At 49.6% G+C, this 19752-nt stretch overlaps 1 protein-coding gene across 11 annotated transcripts in view; it reads left to right on the top strand.

Moving 5' to 3' along the window:
• CUX1 (cut like homeobox 1) overlaps window positions 1-19752 on the top strand; it is a 371021-nt gene that overhangs the window by 234628 nt on the left and 116641 nt on the right. For all 11 annotated transcript variants that reach the window (XM_079944241.1, XM_079944240.1, XM_079944249.1 and 8 more), the window contains exons 7-8: window positions 1369-1445; window positions 2905-2971. In XM_079944241.1, the coding sequence (XP_079800367.1) occupies window positions 1369-1445; window positions 2905-2971 (144 nt within the window). The remainder of the gene's footprint in view (window positions 1-1368; window positions 1446-2904; window positions 2972-19752) is intronic.

Here is a 19752-nt window from a genome sequence, read left to right as displayed (position 1 = left end):
ATCACATCTGAGTTTATATTATGCTACAGTATGTTACATATTACATTGTATTTCTATACGTATAGAAAAATTCTAGGACTTCCCTGGTGGCGCAGTGGTTAAGAATCCACCTGCCAATGCAGGGAACACGGGTTCGAGCCCTGATCCAGGAAGATCCCACATGCCGCGGAGCAACTAAGCCCGTGCGCCACAACTACTGAGCCTGCGCTCTAGAGCCCGCGAGCCACAGCCACTGAGCCCACGAGCCACAGCTACTGAAGCCCACGCACCTGGAGCCTGTGCTCCGCAACAAAAGAAGCCACTGCAGTGAGAAGCCTGCACACCGCAACAAAGAGCTCTCCACAGCTAGAGAAAGCCCGCACGCCCCAACAAAGACCCAACGCAGCCAAAAATAAAATAAATAAATAAATTTATTTTTAAAAAAGAAAAAAAAATGAGGAAGCCCTTTATTGTATTAAAAAAAAAATAAAGAAAAATTCTAGAGAGCTACAAAAGAACTTTGAGGAGTGCCGGTGGAGCCCAAGGGAAAGGACATTTTACCTTCCATGCTCTCATGGTATTTGTGGTGGTGGTTTTTTTTGCTTTTTTTTAACGCAGAGCATTTATTAGTTTTATAATTGAAATACGTGCAAGCGCAAGCAGTGCTTTTCCATAGATTTCCATAAATTTGGGTGCCTTTTTTAACTGTGCCATTTCTACTTTTCCGTATTCCCAGGTTTCTTCTTTATGAGAGCATGTGTTATATTCATATGATGTAAAAATAATAAACTTATTTTTAGAGATTTTTCTGCCGATGAGGAGGAAGGAATGCTATTTATTGACCAGGGAATTCATTTGGAGATCATGGGAAATATAAATACGTGGAATGTGGCTGCAGACGTTCCGCATGTCCCCATTAGGTATTAGAGTTGCATTTGCATTCCATTCCAACAGAAACGGAACAGCTGTCGAATCTCTTCAGTACATCCTTTATTCCAGCAAATTCCTTCATTGTGTCAGCAGAATGTAAATGTATCGTTCTTCTTGGGCTAACTTCAGGAAACAATGAGTGCGTGATGATGGTTTTTCTTCCTTTTTTTTTTTTAATATCTGGCATTTCAAGAACAAGCTACATTTAGGATAACCTTCTAGATCAGTTGCCTCACGTCAAGTCCCACGGGAAATACACCTCCCCTCGTGTGATGTGCGGGTACAAAGTCTGGGTGTTAAAGAGCAAGGCGTCAGGGCTCCTGGCATTACGAGTTGTAACCGGCCGCGAGCCTCTCACCAGCCGTGCGAAGACGGCTCATCGCCGTAGCTCCAGAACACACGAGATGTGTGCGTTGCTAAACAAGGTGACCAATCTGGCTTCTTCCTCTTCCTTTTCAGAAAACTGCAGGAGACCCAGATGTCCACCACCTCAAAGCTGGAAGAAGCCGAACATAAAGTCCAGACTCTGCAAACAGGTGTGCTATTCTGCCTGCCGGTCAAGCTGCTACAGGACAGGCTGACCTAGGGCAGGTTTGCGCCACCTCCCAGTCCCTCCAGGTCCCCTCTGACACCTGTCACCGCCGCCGCCGTGGTGAGCCTGGAGGAGGGAGGGAGCCTTCGCCCCAGCGTGCCTCAGACCCCCTCCTCCACAGCTCCCCACCTCGACTGCATGAGTCACCCACACTGAGCAGTTGAGGTGGGAGGCTCTGAATCCCATTTGCATCACTGCCACAAGCCATCCTTTCTTCCTGCTCTTTTTCCAACAAACAAGTCTAAATCACCAAACTGTCAAGGGCTGACATCTCATTTGGAGCAATAATGAGGGCAAAAAAACCCCTTATTTCTACCCTGTGAAGTTAAGGAGAACAGTAACAGCAGACCTTCAAAACTTTAGATGCCAAAAAAGGTTATACTTGAGTTTTTATCGCTTCTTTGAACTTCTTCCTACCTTTTTTCTTTTTGTTCTGAAAGAGAAATGGCGCTATATATTTAATTTAAATGTGGGGAAAAAAATCAGAAGACATCAGAGTCCACGTTTTAAAAAAACACAAGTGACAGAGTGGGAGAAACTAATCATAACAAATTCACAGTCAAATAATATCCAAAGACTGTAAAGCTCACCTACAAATCAAAAAAAAATAGATAAACCGTCCAGGAGAACAATGGGCTAAGGATGAAAACAGGCAGTTTGCGGAAGACGTACACGCGGCCAATACACATATGAAAAAATGTTAATTTTGAACAGGCAGGGACATGCTAATTAAATCAGTAAAAGATTGTTTTGCCTGTCAGACTGTCGAATTTTTTTTTTAATTGATAATTTACAGTGTTGGTGGAAGTATAGGAAAATAGTCACACTCTTAGTATTGACGTGGATGTAAATCGACTCTTGGGAGGCCAGCCGAGTGAGATTTATCTGAAGTTGAAACATCCATGCTCTTTACCCAGCACCTTCCTTTCTAGATGTCCTGACTCCCCGGGCATGTGGCAAGCCCTGTACAAGAGCTAAGTTGTTACTGTCATTGCCAATGTCCCAGCATGGAGAGATGTCCATATGCCTGCTAAGGGCAAAGGGCAAATCTCAGAAGATTTTGGTATCATCCTATTTATGAAGGGGGAAGGGTGTGAAATATATATATATACACACACATACACTTACATATGTATGCAGTTAGGTATGGAAATATTTTTTAAATAGTGGAGTTTATTTAAAAGCAAGAAACTTACACAATAAACTAGTAACGGTGGTTATCTCAGAAGAGGCGCATGGGGTGAGGTGAGGTGGCAGTGGAAGGGGATTTTTCTGTTGGATGCTGTGTATCCTTTTGCAATCTTTGCCTCCTTTGAAATGAGAATGCATTACATGTATACTTTTTCTTTCTGACTTAATGTGAACAGTTAGTATATTATGGTTTTATGTCCTCTGCCTTTCAGCGCTGGAAAAAACTCGAACAGAATTATTTGACCTGAAAACCAAATATGATGAAGAAATTACCGCCAAGTAAGTCTCTGCCTGGCTCCCTCCATTGGCATTATTTGGTCAGGTGTCACCCGATTTTGCTACTCCATGAAAGATTTCCCTGCGTCACCCTCCTGTTTATTGACTTTGCAAAGCGGTACGGGGTTTCGAAGATGTTCGGCCTCTGAGCTGCTGTAAGGAACAGGGTTTCATTCCCATGACTTGCTTGCATCAGTTTAAAACCCAAGATGTGACAGTAAGCTCTATCTGGTGCTCTCAGAACAAGCCTTCCAACTGAAACTTCTTTCCTTAATTATCGTGAAGCCTGGCCACCACTGTGCCTTTGTCTAAGAAAGTTTGAAAAAGAGCCAGTGTAGAGAAGATGTGATACTTGGGACATTTTGCGGAGCTTGGTCTGCGCCAGTAGCATCACCTCTTACCTGTGCCTTCACTCCCACACAGGTGCATTTGTTCAAATCCCACCTTATGGTGCTGGGCGTCCGAGTGCGGACACACCCAGAGGGGGCGTGTATCTTTGGGCAGGTGTATCACACAAGGGTCTTGTGGGGAGGAAATCAGTGATGCACTGCGGGTACGCTGTGGCTAGCCTACCCTCCACGCAGAACACCAGGAAGCAAGAAATAATGCTGACGTAAATCAAGAAAGATGAAGGAGCAACAGATCATCCCCTGACAACACCAGGCTAGAGTCCGAACAACTTTTTCCTGTCCCACCTCCCCCAGAAACCCATGCGTCCCCAACACCCACCCCACCCCAGCCCTGACAGCTGTGTCTCCAGTGAGAAGCATCTCCTGCTGTGCTCACACCGGGCCTCAGTGGGCGCTGGCGAGTGGGGAGGTGGCTCTGAACAGCGTCGCCCTCCTCCCCGGCGCCTGCTCCGTGTGGGGCTCTGGTACTCTGCACCCCTCGGTCCCATCACCTTTGCCCTTGGCCTTTGAGGTTGCTGCTGGGCCAGCTGCTCTCAGGGCACATTGAGGGGGCAGTAGGGCGGCCCTTGACCTTTGCTCTGGGTTGTTTAGCAGCTCGAGATCTTGAGAGCCCAGCTACCCAGGTCTGGTGGTCAGAACCAATTTTGATCATGAGCAGAGATCTTCTGCGCAAAGACTAAAACATCCTGGTCCGTCTTGGCGACTCCGGCTGACTTGTTGGCATGTCTAATCCCGGGGGACCCCGCCAGATCACTGTCCCGTCTCGGTGTGCTGAAATGAGACTTCAGGTGGTACAGAAAGAGCCGGTTCTAAGGTCCCGTGACCGTTAACATTGCGCTTTGAAAACTGGTGGTTCTGGTATTAACGCTTCCGACCCCGGGCATCACTGTCAGTGGGCCGGCAAGCGCGCGTCTCCGCCCTCCCCTCTGAGCCCACAGCCTGAGAGTTCCTCACCTCCCAAGACGTACCCTCCGAGGCACCACGCCAGCTGCTGTCACCCTGGGGTTCCTCGGTGTCCGTGTGCGGGTTCCCTCTTCTGCCCGCGTGTCATCCTTGTTTTTCTACTGTTTCCGCCTGGACTTTATTCTACTATGTAGGTTGTTTTTCTCAGTAAATTCGATTTTTTTAATTATAATGTTTTAGTCTGATACATAGCTCTAGCCTTAAGTTTATAGCATTTCTTTTCTAAAAGACTTTGATCTGAAGTTGCTGTGCTAGTTCCCTGATTCATTCACTCTTATCCACCTCATCTTACTTGCTGACAAAATTCATGATGACTTTGGGGGTGATAAATTGGATTATTTCATTAGTTTCTGTTAATTTATTTTTGTTAAACCACATCTCTTTCTAAAAGGCATAGATACATCTTGCATATCTACAGTCAACCAAAGTTGGCTTTATTATACACTTAAAAAAAACTTCTCTGAGCCCAACCTCTAAGCCCGTCTAAGCCCATGGTTTTCAAACTGGGTCACAATCGCCAAGTCACTTTAGCGAGTGGTGACTGGCTAGTTGGGTAATAAATAGAATATAAAACAAACTAATGGAATAGAATAGAAACTGTCATGGCTCGTGGCACACAGTAAAGTTAGGCATTGTTTTGTGACCCTTTTAGCTCGTGTGTAAATCTGGAAGTACAGAGTTATTGAGCCACAGCATAAAATGTCATTCTTCCCGTGGCTCTCAGTCAAAAACCATTTCGAAAACCGCTGCTCAGAGACTGTCACCGGAGCTCAACTTCCAGAAGCCAGTGTCTCCCGCCGTGTTCCCTGCATGCGGGGGGGGGGGGGGGTGTACCTACTGCCTGGTGACACCAAGCATCTGCAGAAACTATTGGGAGTTGACAGCCAGGAATGCCACCTGTCATATGATGGCTAAGTACTGGGCCCTGGCTGAGAGCCACAACTTCTTCCTTCCTTCTTGGCCTTCCAAAAAGCCACACAGAAAATTTGTGTCCACGTAACTGGTTTGCCTTAGGGCTTGAGGCAGCAACGGCACCGGGAACAGCCGTCTAGGAAGGACTTAACCTTCCCCAGCTCACAGCTGTAGGTCTTCTCTAGGGAGGGCACGTGGCGGCCAGGAGTGCCTGGGAGACAGAGAGAGGGAGGAGGGGCCATCTTGTCCCTGTGCCCACCCTCTCCCTGCCTCCCTGTGCTCGGGGCCAGGGTGACGCTTGGGGATGATTCCCGTCTCTCAGCCAGCAAAGAGCTCAGTCACCTGCTCCCAGGTCATGCCGCTTCCTGGGAGGGGTCAGAGGTGCCTTGAGATGTCGGGCTGATTTTCAGTCTTCAGTCTTGTCCTAAGTTACCATCTATAGATGCAGGGACCCGGGGCTGTTTCTAAGCCGCCAGCTCTGTCATCTGACAGGTAAGATCATTAAATCTCGGGTCACCTGCGTCAGCAGGGCTACCCAGGGGAGCACCAGAGGCCGGCCCTCCTGCCCCCAGACCTCTCCTTGAACTCTGAGCCCACCGGCCTTTGACGAGAAGCGGTGGTGGTGGACGGGGCTCGGGGAGAAATGTCTCTAGACTGTTTCCCGTCACATCAGTGTATCTTGAGTCCAGAAAGCTTCTTTTCCCTCCAAATCCAGATGAGTGAAAACCCGCACGTTACTTGCTCATTTTCACTGAACTAGAGTAAACGGAGAATGGAATAAAAAAAGCATGGGGGTCAGTTGTTCTGTCACATAAAATGCTTTGCCTCTGGGCTGTGGCTCTTGTTACCAACTGCTGACGGGGCCACGGGTGCTCTCGGGGTGTGTCCCCTCCTGTGATCATAGCAGGAGGTCCTTGTCTCCACGGACAGGCGGGGAGGCAGAGGTGTGGCGTGCACGTGGGCGCAGAGAGAGAGCGAGCCTCATGGGCACACCTCAGAGCCACTCGTCAGCGGCGCTAGCATTCCTGGAGGCCTCCTCGGGGAGGCTCGGTGGAGGGGTGCGGGGGAGAAAAGCTGTTGTGAACCAGCGTGACCCCTGCTGTGATGGAGGGGACATTAGTTAGCGCAGCACCTGTGCCGTCAGGGTGTCCACAGAAGACAGCCCACTCTAGCTAGGTCGGTCAGAAGAGAGTTTAACGTGGACACAGCGGGGACGAGGGAGACCAGCGGGGTCCGGGCACCCTGAGCGAGCACTGGCCGGACCTCACCCCACCTCCGTTTGGAGGGGCCACCTGGAGAGGAGCTGTGACCTCTGGGAGGCGACGGGGATCCCGGCAGCGCCAGCAACCCCTGACCTTACCCTCCTCCCCTCCCCGGCCAGGGGAGGGGCAGGGGGAGAGGGAGCTGGCGCTGGGGATGGCGGGTCTCCAGTGCACACGACCCCACCCCGCTGGAGCCAAAGAAAGGACTGGAGGAAGCCTTCCTGAAAGGGATGACCAGGGGTTTGAGGCGTTGCTAGAGGCAAAGGAGGAGCGCCCTCTGTGAAAACACCAGGCGTCGAGGCCGATCTCCTGGAGGACCAGCCCCAAGCTCCGACGGGTGGATCTGCCAGGGCAGGTGGGCATGGTGGGCGCAGGGGCTGGACTGAGGCTCGGATGGGGATCGGCATTTCCCAAATAGATGGACGGCTACCACAGGGCAGCCTAGGGCCAAACCCTTACTGTAAATGGTTCCCAGAATAAGTAAGCCACAAAAAATGTAGAGAATGGCCTGAGATAATAATTGCTACTTTCTTTTAACTTCGGAGACAATCGCTTCGATCTTGGACATCCCACACGGAGCTGCCCCCTCCGCATTCCTCCCCGCTTTCATTTTCTGGGAAAGGTCTGTCACTTTACCATCTGCTTCCGGCCCGACTGACGTATACTGTCTTAGACTAGACAGCTTTTCATTAATACCTACGAATATAAGCCCCCCAGGGGCAAATCTCACAAATGGTCTTAAAACATTTCAAAAGTGTTATCTTCTCCCTTCGAAAGGAGGGCTTTTAAAAAAATGTGTTGACAGAAAATGCAGGAAGGGGATGGGGGAGGCCCTGTGGAAGGTGGGCTTTGAGTGGATTGCCGGGGTCCGCTGCTCACCCTCTGTGTGTCCCTGGATAAGCTAATTGACCTCCGTGACTCTCTTTTCTCGCCTGTACAATGGGCATAATAGTAGTCAGGACGCCGGGTGGCTGTGGAGAGTAATGAGGAGGTGTGTGTGCAGCGCCCAGCACGGTGACAGCTGTGGTCACTGTCACTAATGGCTGTAAGCTATTCTATTGTCAACGAGTAGAAGCTGTTCCCGACAAGCTTGCCCTGGGCTCGGGTGCGTGCGTTTCTGAAATTAGACGGGCCTGAACGGCATCGTCTCCACAGGAGGTTGGAAGAGCCCACGTCGCCTGTGCGTCCCTGGGAGATGTCACTGGGGTGACCATCCCCGCCCCCACTTGGGACCGAAGCCTGCAGGTCAAAGGCAGCGAGGCCGTCGGGAGCCCCCGTTGACTGGGTGCAGCCCTCGGCCTGCGTCAGCTGGACCGGCCCGGCTGGCTGTGGCGGGTACAGCAGCAGGAAAGTTTTCCATGTGTAGGCTTGAAGCGAGATGTAATTAGCCTTTATGTGCAGAACAAGGCCTCATTGATGAATACAGCTGGTCTTTGTTTTGTCCTGTCATTGAGAGTGGGAGGTAAAGTGCTCTTCTTCATGTTTATTAATGCAAGGTCCCTTAGACAAACGGCAAGCACAGTTTACTATTTGTTGGAACATTGGGGGGCTTGCCAAAACAGTTGCTGTGGAAGAGGATTGCAGGGTTTCAGATTATAGCCATTTCTGGGTTAAATAAATGAATTATTTCTCAGCTTTTTTTTTTTTTTAAGTTAAAAACGTATGTCCTCCTCAGCTGGTCAGGCTGTGTACAGATCTTCTGCCTTCTCTTAGCAAATAGAGATTTAGCACCCCACTTGACATTAACGTGGAGATTCTAGCAACGTCGAGCAGGTTGGATTTTAAGATTTCAGTGGTTCCCCGGGATGGCCTTGGAGAAGGAGGGCAGACAGCTTTTTGGGCCCCGGGAGAGAGGCCTGGAAGCTCCCCCTGCCCCCCGACTCCACGCCTGTCTCCTGCAGCTGTTCGCTTGTAGTTGCGCTTAGGTGGCCGCTGCCCACGGTGGGAGCAGTGTTGCCCTCCCAGCCAAGATACCAGCATTCTGGGGGAAAGTGCAGGAAGTCCCATTTTCGCTCAAGTCCACGACCACCCCTTTGCTCTGTCCCCCAGAGTCCTGGTTGCAGAAGGAGCTTCAGTTGTAACACACACAGTCAGCTTATTACATTCCTCTTGACTTGTGGGCGGAGGCTCTGAGCCTCTGATGAAAGAAAATATTGAATTGCACTGAAATGCTGCATTTTTTATAGCTAATGTTAGTCTTAGAAGAATTTGCACCTCCCAAACCTTTCCTGCCGGTAAAATTCATATTTCTTAAGGTTACTCATGTTGTATTCCTTGCCTGTATGCTTTTTAAAAAGAACCACATCGTATGCACACATACTTACATAGTACATTACAAAAGAGACGTTTATGAGGAACTTCACTTGGGTGCATTTTAGAGTATTTACTCTCTAGCATGTATATAAACCGATGTATAATCACCAAATGCATTATGCTCTGAGAAAGCAGGAAACTCCCAGGCGAGCTTGGCTCAGGGCTTTACTGAAATTGTTTAAGGGAGCCTGTACCCTGCACCCCGTGTTTTGGAGGTAGGGGGTGCGTGTGTGCCAGAAATGGGCGTGGAGGACCTCAAACGAGATTTGAGAATGTGAGGATGCCCACAGTTGAAGATTCGACGGGGACCAAGACGGTGCACGCATCCGGGTCACTCTGCACTCTGTCATGGCACCTTTGTGCATGATACCTTGTCTATTCTTTCCAGCAGTCGTGGAGGAAGTGTTTGTGGTGTTCATTGCATAGACAAGGAAACAGTGCTGGGAACACAGAGGCAGGCCTCAAATCCAGTCCTTTGGACTCAGAATCCAGTGCTCTCTGCACTCCCACCGTGGCCTAGAAAGTCTCTTCCTGTGCTGTCTTCAAAGGGCTGAGTTAGGGAGTGCCGGCTCCCTGGGTGACCGGCCTTCTTGAAGGGTTTCACGTCTTCTCTCCCTCCCCACGAGCCCCGCGGTATGTACCCTCGCAGACCGATTTCTCTTTTATTTATTTTTATTACAGTTCCACATGCAAGACTCAGGAAACTGGGCCAGGTAGAGCTCAGTAAGCGGCATACGCGCGTTAGACAGATTGTGCTTCCCCGGCTGCATTTACAAAGACCAACCTCAGTGTCCGGAAGTGGAGTCTCCCTGCTGTACCTTTAAGAATGTAGCATTTTCTGTTTCCTGGCTTTCTGATGAGTCATCAATTTCCAGTATGGGTTGCTGTAATTATCCTGGTTAGATTAATTTCCCTAAAAATAGAGAAGCAGCTACTTTGATGGTTTCGAGGGGATGGACTTGAATAAAGAAACCCCTGTCCCTTAAACCTGAGAAAGAAATCAAACTTGCTGGGAACAAATGATGCCTTTTTTTGCCCATACCTTATCTGCAAAAGGGTGTGTGCATTTTGTAGAATTCCTGGGATTTTCCCTCTCTGTCCAGGCATTTTTCTTCACACCTAAAAGTCAGTGCCTGCATGAGCCCTAAAGGGCTTTCCTTGGCTTTTGCACTGACTGAATCTGTTTTGCCTTTTCCAAGCAGTACAGCCCTGATCTGGAGTTTTCCCCAGTCTGGGAACTGCGTAGAAAGAAGGGCGTGGCTTCATATTTTCAAATCCAGTAGAAAGACCTCTGAGTGCCAAGGATTCTTCACCTGTTCCATGGACTCCGTGGTCTAGAAATTATAAGGCATCAGTGAGAATTGGCAATCTTTACCTTTCCTCCCTTCAGCTAATCTTTTTTTATATATATATATATATACGTATATATATATATTTCTGGCTGCGTTGGATCTTCGTTGCTGCGCACAGGCTTTCTTTAGTTGCGGCGAGCGGGGGCTACTCTTCGTTGCGATGCATGGGCTTCTCATTGCAGTGGCTTCTCTTGTGGAGCACGGGCTCTAGATGCGTGGGCTTCAGTAGTTGTGGCTTGCGGGCTCTAGAGCGCAGGCTCAGTAGTTGTGGCGCACGGGCTTAGCTGCTCCCTGGCATATGGGATCTTCCTGGACCAGGGCTCGAACCTGTGTCCCCTGCATTGGCAGGCGGATTCTTAACCACTGCACCACCAGGGAAGTCCCCCTTCGGCTAATATTAAAACTCTGTGTTAAAATGCGGGCATTGTGTCAGGTGCTAGAACTACAGAGTAAAGAGGGCAGGGAGAGTTAACAGGTGTGATATGCGCACAGACATGGCTCACGCTCTGCACACAAAAACATGCCACACATGTGTGCATATAGCTGTCCTATGTGCGTGTGTGTGCAAACATGTTTATGAATATGGAGATAGCAATCACATTCATCCAGCGTCCTTGGAGGGGGTAGTGTAGAGAAAAGTGTTCACAGGCTGTCACTTGGGTTTGGTGTGCTTTTATACAAATTTTGGGTTTTTTTTTTTTTTTTTTTTTTTTGTGGTACATGGGCCTCTCCCGTTGCGGAGCACAGGCTCTGGACGCGCAGGCCCAGCGGCCATGGCTCAAGGGCCCAGCCGCTCCGCGGCATGGGGGATCTTCCCGGACCGGGGCACGAACCTGTGTCCCCTGCATCAGCAGGCGGACTCTCAACAACTGGGCCACCAGGGAAGCCCCCAAATTTTGAGTTTTTAATGATCCTTGAAGTTCTTCTGATCCACTGTGAAGGACAGTCTTGGAGAACTCACAGTTTGAGGCTAAAGGAAACGGGTAAGGGACTGTTGGAGAAAACGTCAATTTGTAGAAGATCAAAGCACAGCAAATGAGCTGCAAAATGGGCATCATCAGAGGCACTTTCCTGCTTGTGGGGCTCGAGGAACAGGATGGGCGTGTCCCTGCAGACCGCCCAGAGTTGGCAACGTCGCCTGACCTGCCTCAGAGGAGGGCCCTCACCTCGGTCCCTGCACACCACGGGCCCACTGGCATCATCGACACGTGAGGCTTTTGTTGAATGAATCACTCCGCGGGTGCCTCCGCTGTGGAGACCGGTGGTTCAGGGGTGCAGCCGAGGGACCAGTCTCGGCAGTGCTGAGAGCCCGACCAGCAAGTCCGTTTGCTCTCTGGAAGGGCAAACTAAGGAAGCTGTTGGGGTCTAGGAAGAAGGCAGGAGCCACCTGAACCTTTGAAGTGCTTCATGAAGACAGAATTGTAATGGAGGCCAGGCTGGAATGTTCACGCTGCCTTCTGCCCTCAGTGAGATTCCTCCCGAAGCCGTGCATTTCTGACCCCCACCCCCGGGAGTCCCTGGCTGCAGTGGGGGCCGTGGCCTCACTGGTCATTGTGACACTGCACATCTTTGCTTCCACAGTGTCGGGAAGAAGGGGATTTGACGCACTCTGACCAGTCAAGCGCCCTTTGAAGGGAGGCAGGAAAGCTGGCGGAAGTGGGAAACTATCTTTCGCTTGGAATCGCCCCACATCAGTGAAGACTAATTCCTTTTATGTGACATGTATTATTTTTAATCACGAAAGCCACACATGTTTATTATATGAAATTTAGAAAATTCTAGATTTTTAAAAATAGATCATCACTTATATCCCACAACACACAGATAACTTAACATTTTGGCATATTTCCTTCCAGTCTTTTTTCTATATGGTGCTCTATTTTTTTTTTTTTAACTTTTTACCAATGGCATCAGACTGATACTCAGTTTTCATTTCTAGTTTTTTTTTTCTTTTTTTACTTGCCATGTAAATATGTCTTTCTTGTCATTACCTATTCTTCAGAAATGTGATGCGTGCCGCACAGTATTCCCATCAGTAGGTGTACCCTGAGACGGTTACCCCTTGAGTTCCCTCTCGTTTGGGAGCCTGATTTGTCATACTGCCGTCATTGCCGCACAGGTTTAAACTAGGAAGCTTCACCCTTGCCCTGTCTTTTTGTGCCTTTACATTCTGCCAGTGGCCGTGGCATCTTCCGGTGGCTTCCCTATGGTATCATCGGACGAGGGAGTTTGGGACGCCAGAATTCTCTGAGGGCCCCGTTCGCAGACTGCTGTTCGGTGATCTAATAGATGTCCCAGCCTCCCCTGGTTGGTGGACAGTGGAAGGTGCTGGGCCTAGAGTCAGGAGACCCTGGGTCGGATCCCAGCTCTGTCACTGCGTGTGGCCAGCACAGCTCCCTGCCTGGGCAGTGGCAGTGTCCTCATTAGCAAAACGGGAAGATTGGACTAACCCACAGGCAGGTTTGAAGAGCCTGACCGTTTCTCGGCCTCTTGAACTTTATCACCCAGGTTCTTGCTGGGATCTCCGATCCTCTCCCAGCAGGGCCTGCACAGCCATCCGCGGAGGGGCCTTCGGGGAAGGGGCTGTCCAGCATGTGGGGGTGGTGTGAGCCTCAGGGGAAGAGCCCAGGTCTCAGGGTCACTACAGGGTTTGATTCCTGGTGCTGTGAGTGCAGAAACCTTGTGCAGGGCTCCCTTGCCTTACTCTGGCCTTAGTTTCCTCCCGAGCGGTGTGCAGTCCGCCGCAGAGAGCCGGGCGCAGCATCTGAAGGCATGCCCTCGGGAAACAGGGCTGCGGCACTGCTGTCAGCTGCAAGGCCCCCTGCCTGGCCCACTGGAAAAACGCTCGTTCACTTCCCCCACCATCAGGTCTCTTCCAACCCTAAAGAACCCCGTCATTTTCCATGTGTGACCTGGGAAGATCAGTCTGTCTGCATCACAAGACCTCTGTCTGTATTTGCATGCCGCAGCTGTGGACTGAAGTGCACTGTTTCGTGTCACGTCATCATCCTAAGAGACTGAATTTTAAAATCTTAACCAGTTACCATTTGGGTGCTGCTAACACTGGGCGTAAAAAGTTCTGAGTTCAAATGATTGCAGGACCGTTAGTGCCTTAACCATGAAATAACCACCTTCAGAAATCTACGTGCCATGTGTGTGTGGGACCCACTTTCTAAAGCGAGAACAGCGTGGTCCCCTCCAGCCACACATCGGGGCAACTCTTAGGTTCAGCAGAGACCTGACTCCACGCGTCCTGGAGAATTTGGGGGTCCCTGGGCTGGTGTAAAACAAATTAAGAGAGGTGCCCAACATCTGGGCACAGGCAAGGATGTCTAGGGCTTTTGTCCTGGGATATCGTATTAAAAAAAAAAACAAACTTTTGGGAACCAGCCTTCAGAATGAGAAGTTTCCTATAGGAAAGCGCGAGGGAGCTAGATAATTGAACTCACTGATTTCCTTCACGGCTTGTTTGCCCTTTCATTCTCTTCCTGAGGTGCTGTTTGTTGAGGAATGTCTCCAATTGCCAGAAAGACAGTGGGGTGTCTCCTATTTCCCCACCAGCTCTCCTTTCAGCTGGAGCCGAGCTCTGAGGCGAGCCTGCAGTATGAATTTTTAATGCAGAGCTTTACGGCATCACTCTGGCAGCCCGGCCGCATTGCTCTCCTGAGCTTTGAGATTTCATGCTCTGCTGAACAGAGCAAAGACTGGGGGCATTCAGCATCAGTGAGGATTAACCCCCAAGTGACCACACGTGTACCCTCTGATGTCCCTCAAGGCAAACCTAAAGGAGTTGCGAGAAAAAAATTAGAGCTATGTAGTGTTTGGAATGTTATCAACATAGCCTAGGCATAGAAACAGAGCATAATCTTGAAATTTCATGGGATAGCGTATATTTTTAGCTCTTCATTTATCTTTTTTAAGTTGGACTGTTTTCACTTTGATGCATTTCTGTGATCTTTCCAACCCTGGAAAAAAAGCCAGTTTGTAGGATTTGCAGAACATAAAGATTATTAGACACTTCCGTTTTCCATGGAAAGCCCCAATGTAATTAGAAATTTAGAATTTGTCGTCGATAATGGAAAAAGGACCAGTTACGTAAGTGGTTAATTCTGTGTGTAGGCATATGGTTGATTGGCCCTTTCTTCTGGTAGCTTTCTGTATTTTTGAAAGTTTCCAAATTAAGGGGAAAAATTTTTAGAAAAAGTTGTCTATAAAAACGGCTTGAGTTTAAATGCGTTAGGGAAGGACGAAGCCTTCGATCAGCGGTGGTGCTAGAATAGCTAGCTAACACCCAGAAGACGAGAGTCAGGGCAGAGCCCCGTGCAGAGTCAAGCCTAGATGTTTTCAATATTTACATATGAAAAACAAAGCCATGAAAGCATTAGGAGAAATTGCCGATGGCTATTTTTATAATGTGGGGGTGGGGAAACCCTGTCTAAGCACCATGGCAAAGGTAGAGCTCACACAGGAAACTCACAGCCTGCTGGTGATTGATGACTGACTGGTAGATAAACTGGCAAAAATATTTGCCTTGTGTATGACAGAGAGTGTGTGTGTGTGTGTGTGTGAGTGTGTGTGTGTGTGTGTGTGTGTGTACAGGCACACCTCGTCTTATTGCACTTTGCTTTATTGTGCTTCAAAGATAATGCATTTTCACAAATTGAAGGTTTGTGGCAACCCTGCATCGAGCAAATCTATTGGTGCCATTTTCCAAAAGTATTTGCTTTACTTTGTGTCTCTTTGTCACACGTTGGTAATTCAGACTTCAAAATTTCAGACTTTTTCATCGTTATTTTATCTCTTATGGTGATCTGTGGCCAGCGATCTTTGATGTTACCATTGCAAAAATATTACGACTCGCTGAAGGGTCAGATGATGGTGAGCATTTTTTTAGCGTTCAAGTATTTTTTTAATTAAAATATGTACGTGTTTTAGACATAATGCTGTTGTGCGTGTAACAGACCACAGTCTAGTGTAAACATAATTTTTATTTGCACTGGGAAACCTAAAAATTCGTGTGATTCACTTTATTGCAGTATTTACTTCATGGCGGTGGTCTGAAACCAAGACCTCAGTATCTCCGAGGTATGCCTGTATATATAAAGAGCCCTTACAAAGCAATAAGAAAAAATTTAATACCCAAAGAGAAAGCTCTCCATTTTCTTTTTTTTTTAGTTTTTATTGGAGTATAGTTGCTTTAAAATGTTGTGTTAGTTTCTACCGTACAACAAAGAAAGCTTTATATTTTCAAATCCAACTCCTTGCTAGACATAGGCATCTCAAACTCAAGCAAACTCATGATCCCTTCTGACTTCCCTCTAACCTGCAGGCAGCTTCCCTTCCATTTTTTTCCCTCCCTCGAGCATACGTGGTCTTCCTTTATTCCAGAGACGGAAGGTCCTCCTTGTCCCTGCTGTCTAATCCACATTAATTACACTTCCTTGAGACCTTCTCATTCCTCAAGTCTTTGTCTCCACTGTCACTGCAATAACTGGGCTTTTTTCATCCCTTGGCTTCGCTCCTTCAATATCTTAACATCGGATCTGCCTGCTGCCAACTTCTCCCTGGACTAAGCCATCCTCCAAGTATCTGCTAAAAGTATCTTTCCAAAATATAAATTTGATTCTGTTGAAATGAGTCCTTAGAATCTCCACGGTTCTTTCTTGCCACCACTGAAAAAATGATGCCACAGCGCCCGAGATGCTTCATGACGCAGCTCTGCCTTCATAACCCATTTCCTACCGATTCTGACCCCCTCTGTAGAATCGTGGGCCTTTCCCCAGCTCACCATGCTCCCACATCCCGATATATAGCCACCAGCCTTTCTTCACAAGCACATCCCTGCCCCTCCACCCCCCGTTCCTGCATCCCTCTCCCTGCACGCCCCATTCCTGCGCCCACACTAACAGCCTCTGTGTGCCTGTGAGAGGGGGGCTCTGGTCTCTCCCATTCCATGGAGAGAATTCAGGGGTCTCGATTTTCACTAAATCTGACTGCAATGTAGCATTTCTTTCCATTGCGAATCAAGTCAACACACCAGAACAAGAACAAACCTGTGACTTTGCTGCAAGCGGAAATCCTAGTATTTTCACATCACATCACAGTCCTTGCAGATACCTCAAAGACTGGTTATCTCCATCGCTGCTTCAAAATGTCAGTAGTTCTTAGACCTGCCACGAGATTCGTTATATGGCGCATCAGTAAAGAAGAACGTTTGTTACGGGGGCTTCCCTGGTGGTCCAGTGTCTATAAGACTCCACGCTCCCAATGCAGGGGGCCCGGGTTCGATCCCTGGTCGGGGAACCAGATCCCACATGCGTGCCGCAACTAAGAGTTCGCATGCCACAACTAAGGAGCCCACGTGCCGCAACTAAGGAGCCCTGGAGCTGCAAAAGGAGCCTGCCTGTCACAACTAAGGCCTGGTGCAACCAAATAAATAAATAAATAATTTTTTTTAAAAAAAAAGAACATCTGTGGGCTTCCCTGGTGGCACAGCGGTCGAGAGTCCGCCTGCCGATGCAGGGGACACGGGTTCGTGCCCCGGTCCGGGAAGATCCCACATGCCGCAGAGCGGCTAGGCCCGTGAGCCATGGCCGCTGAGCCTGCGCGTCCGGAGCCTGTGCTCCGCAACGGGAGAGGCCACAACAGTGAGAGGCCCACGTACCGCAAAAAAAAAAAAGAACATCTGTTACTAGATCACAGACTTGGGGGTTTTCTAGTATTGTAGTAAATGCACTTCCAAATATTTACTTTCCCTAGTAGACTGCTGTATTTAAAACATTATTCCAGGTAGGAGGTCCATTCTCTTCACCAGAGGGACCACGGCACCAGAAAGGTTAAGCATCCTCGTCAGATTGGCAGCGTCTTGAGGGTGGCAACTGGACCTTCCTAATTTTTTGCCCTGGCACTTTGCACAGTGCTTCCTACATTACACAGGCTCCTAGTAATAGTTTGTTCATGTGGTTTTCATAAAACCTACCTTTTCCGGGTATGAAACGGTTGGGGCTGAGATGGGCCTGGGTCAGATCCGCACATGCATGGAAGCAGGTGGTCCCTACTGGCTGTGCGGGGTGAATGCTTCCTTGAGGGACCGAGGATGCCCGCTGGGTCTGCACGTCACACACCTCGAACCCCGTGTGAGGCGACGTGGGTATTTAGGTCACCGGAGGGCATACGCCATTAGCATGACATGGGCCGTGACTTTAAGTCAGCCACGGGAAAAGGACAAGCATCAGAGAGCCTGCGGCCGGCAGTGGTAATGAACAGGAGGCGTTAAGTGTATTTTCAGTCCGAGCTAAGGGACATTTCTCCTTTCATAAAAATGGAGGCAGTGCCACCTATATCAGGCCGTGTCACCTATGTCATAGGTGTCAGTGCCACCTATGTCGTCAATTCAGTAAGTCTCTCCTGAGGGCCTCCTTTGTACAGGGCACTGTTCGGGCACTGGTGGGGCCGCAGTGCGTCAGGGCTCAGTCTTTGCACTTGCTTAACCCTCTCCCTGGGAGGCTCACTCACTGCTGTAACTAAATTCCATCTCCCTGGCGCTGACTCCTGTGTTCACGTTTCCAGCCCAAACCTCCCCCCTTCACCTCCAGGCTCAGCAACTGCCCTTAGGTGTCATCTTAGCTTCACCCGGACGAAGACCAACTCCTGAGCTTTCCCATAACACCTGGCAAAGGAGCGGCCAGAGTGATCCTCCCACATTGTAAGCTGGTCCCGTCACCGCTCTCGGAGCCCTGATGGCCTCCTCCTGGCGGGCTCTGTCCTCTTTCCCACTTTATTTTTCTCCTTATGACACACCCTGTGTTTCCCGGTGTGCTGAGCTCTCTCTACTCACCAGGCTCCAAGTTCCGTGAATCGTGGTACCGTGTTCACCACTGTGTCCCCAGTGCCTAGCATAGGGCCTGCCGGGCGCTTGAAAGATGTTCCCTGGATGAATGAAAACGAAGGGCCTGCTCTCCTGGAAGCAGTCTCTGAGCAAAAAGCCGGCTGCCACATAATAATAAAAGTTGAGTTAGTGTCCAGTCCTGCCAAGAAAATTAAAGCAAGTAGAAGGAAGGGGGCGTGGCACAGAGGGGACGGGAGCGGCTGGCTGAGGTGGGTGGTCAGGGAGAGTCACTTGGCTGAGAATTAAACGTCACAGCCTGTAGCAGGGGCTCTGCTCTGTACAGTGTTTAAATGGAACCCACGTGTGCTGGCTCTGCTATTCGTCTTTATTATGGGCATCTGCTCAGATTATTTTAAATGAGCGGGAACCTTGGGCCCGGCCCCGACATGAGAAGGCTCGTGCTGAAACATAGAACTCCCCCAGTCCGGTCAGACGAGAAAATAGATGGTAGTTCCAGACGCCTTCTGGAAGGGCGGGGTGTGCGGTGCCGGGGCAGTCCCGCACATCTGCAACCTGTGACACTGCAGCTCCAGCCCCTACTGTGGAAGCACTGGAATTCGGTAAATCGCCCCTCGTCACACAGGTCAGTGACTCCTGGACTTGAGTGGATTCCTCAGAGCATTGGTGTAGAATGCTGATCCCTGGGCCGCACCCCGGGGTGTCTGACTCAGTAGGTCTGGGAGGCGACCCAGGACTCTTCGGCCCTCCACGCACGTGGGGTCTGCTGACCACACTGTGGGAAACTCCGATCCAGTTGCTCTCATTTGATCGTTGATTTTTGGTTTAAGGAAAGAGTTGTCCAAATAAGGACAAAGGGACAGCGCTCTGATGGCCCCCCTGGGACCCCTTATCTCTGTCCCCGTGCTCAGGTGCTCACCTCTACGGGCCACCATGTGTGTCAGACCCAGCGTCTGATCTTCCCGTCTGACGTACCAGAATGGGAGCTCCTCGGGGGCTCATCTCTGGGATCCAAGGGTCTGGGGCTGTGCCTGGCACACAGCAAGCATCTGAATCGTCCTTGAGTTAATGTCCGGGATGTGCGGACACCTTCCCCACATCGTCTCGGGTCATTGCCTTTAGGGCTCTCACACAGCCGCTACGTCCCACCCCTTACCCAAGGGTCTAAAGAGCGAGATTCTTGGAACGTTATTTGTTAGAACGTGGCTTTTTTTAAAAAAAAATAATCTTTATTGGAGTATAATTGCTTCACAATGCTCTGTTAGTTTCTGCTTTATAACGAAGTGAATCAGTTATACATATACATATGTTCCCATATCTCTTCCCTCTTGGGTCTCCCTCCCTCCCACCCAGAACGTGTCTTTAGAGCCAGCAAAGGTGAGGGCACAGATGGAAGGTACACGCTCGTGGCGTGGGTGATGGCTGCAGCCGGCGCGGCCACCACGCCTGTCCGCACCGCCTGCCCATCCCAGGCAGCTCTGTGAGGCTCTGCTGTGTGGTCTCCAGCACACCTTTGAGGAGTCCCGGGGCCAAGTGTGAAAATACCAGATGAGGGGTTTTCTGATTCATAATTCTCAGGAGGCAGCCAGGTTGCTGGTTCAAGGCTGGCAGAGTTCACTCGGTGGCCTGGGGGAGCCCCAGGGTCTGAGAAGCTCCAAAGTGATGTGAAGGGCTCGCTGGGGCAGGGCTGGGTGAAGACCGCTAAAGCCCTCTGCTCTGGTCTTCT

Source organism: Stenella coeruleoalba (assembly GCF_951394435.1).
Source record: "Stenella coeruleoalba genome assembly, chromosome: 15".
Taxonomy (NCBI): domain Eukaryota; kingdom Metazoa; phylum Chordata; class Mammalia; order Artiodactyla; family Delphinidae; genus Stenella; species Stenella coeruleoalba.
Note: the sequence above shows the minus strand (reverse complement) of the source record. Positions and strands in the feature narration are given on the sequence as shown.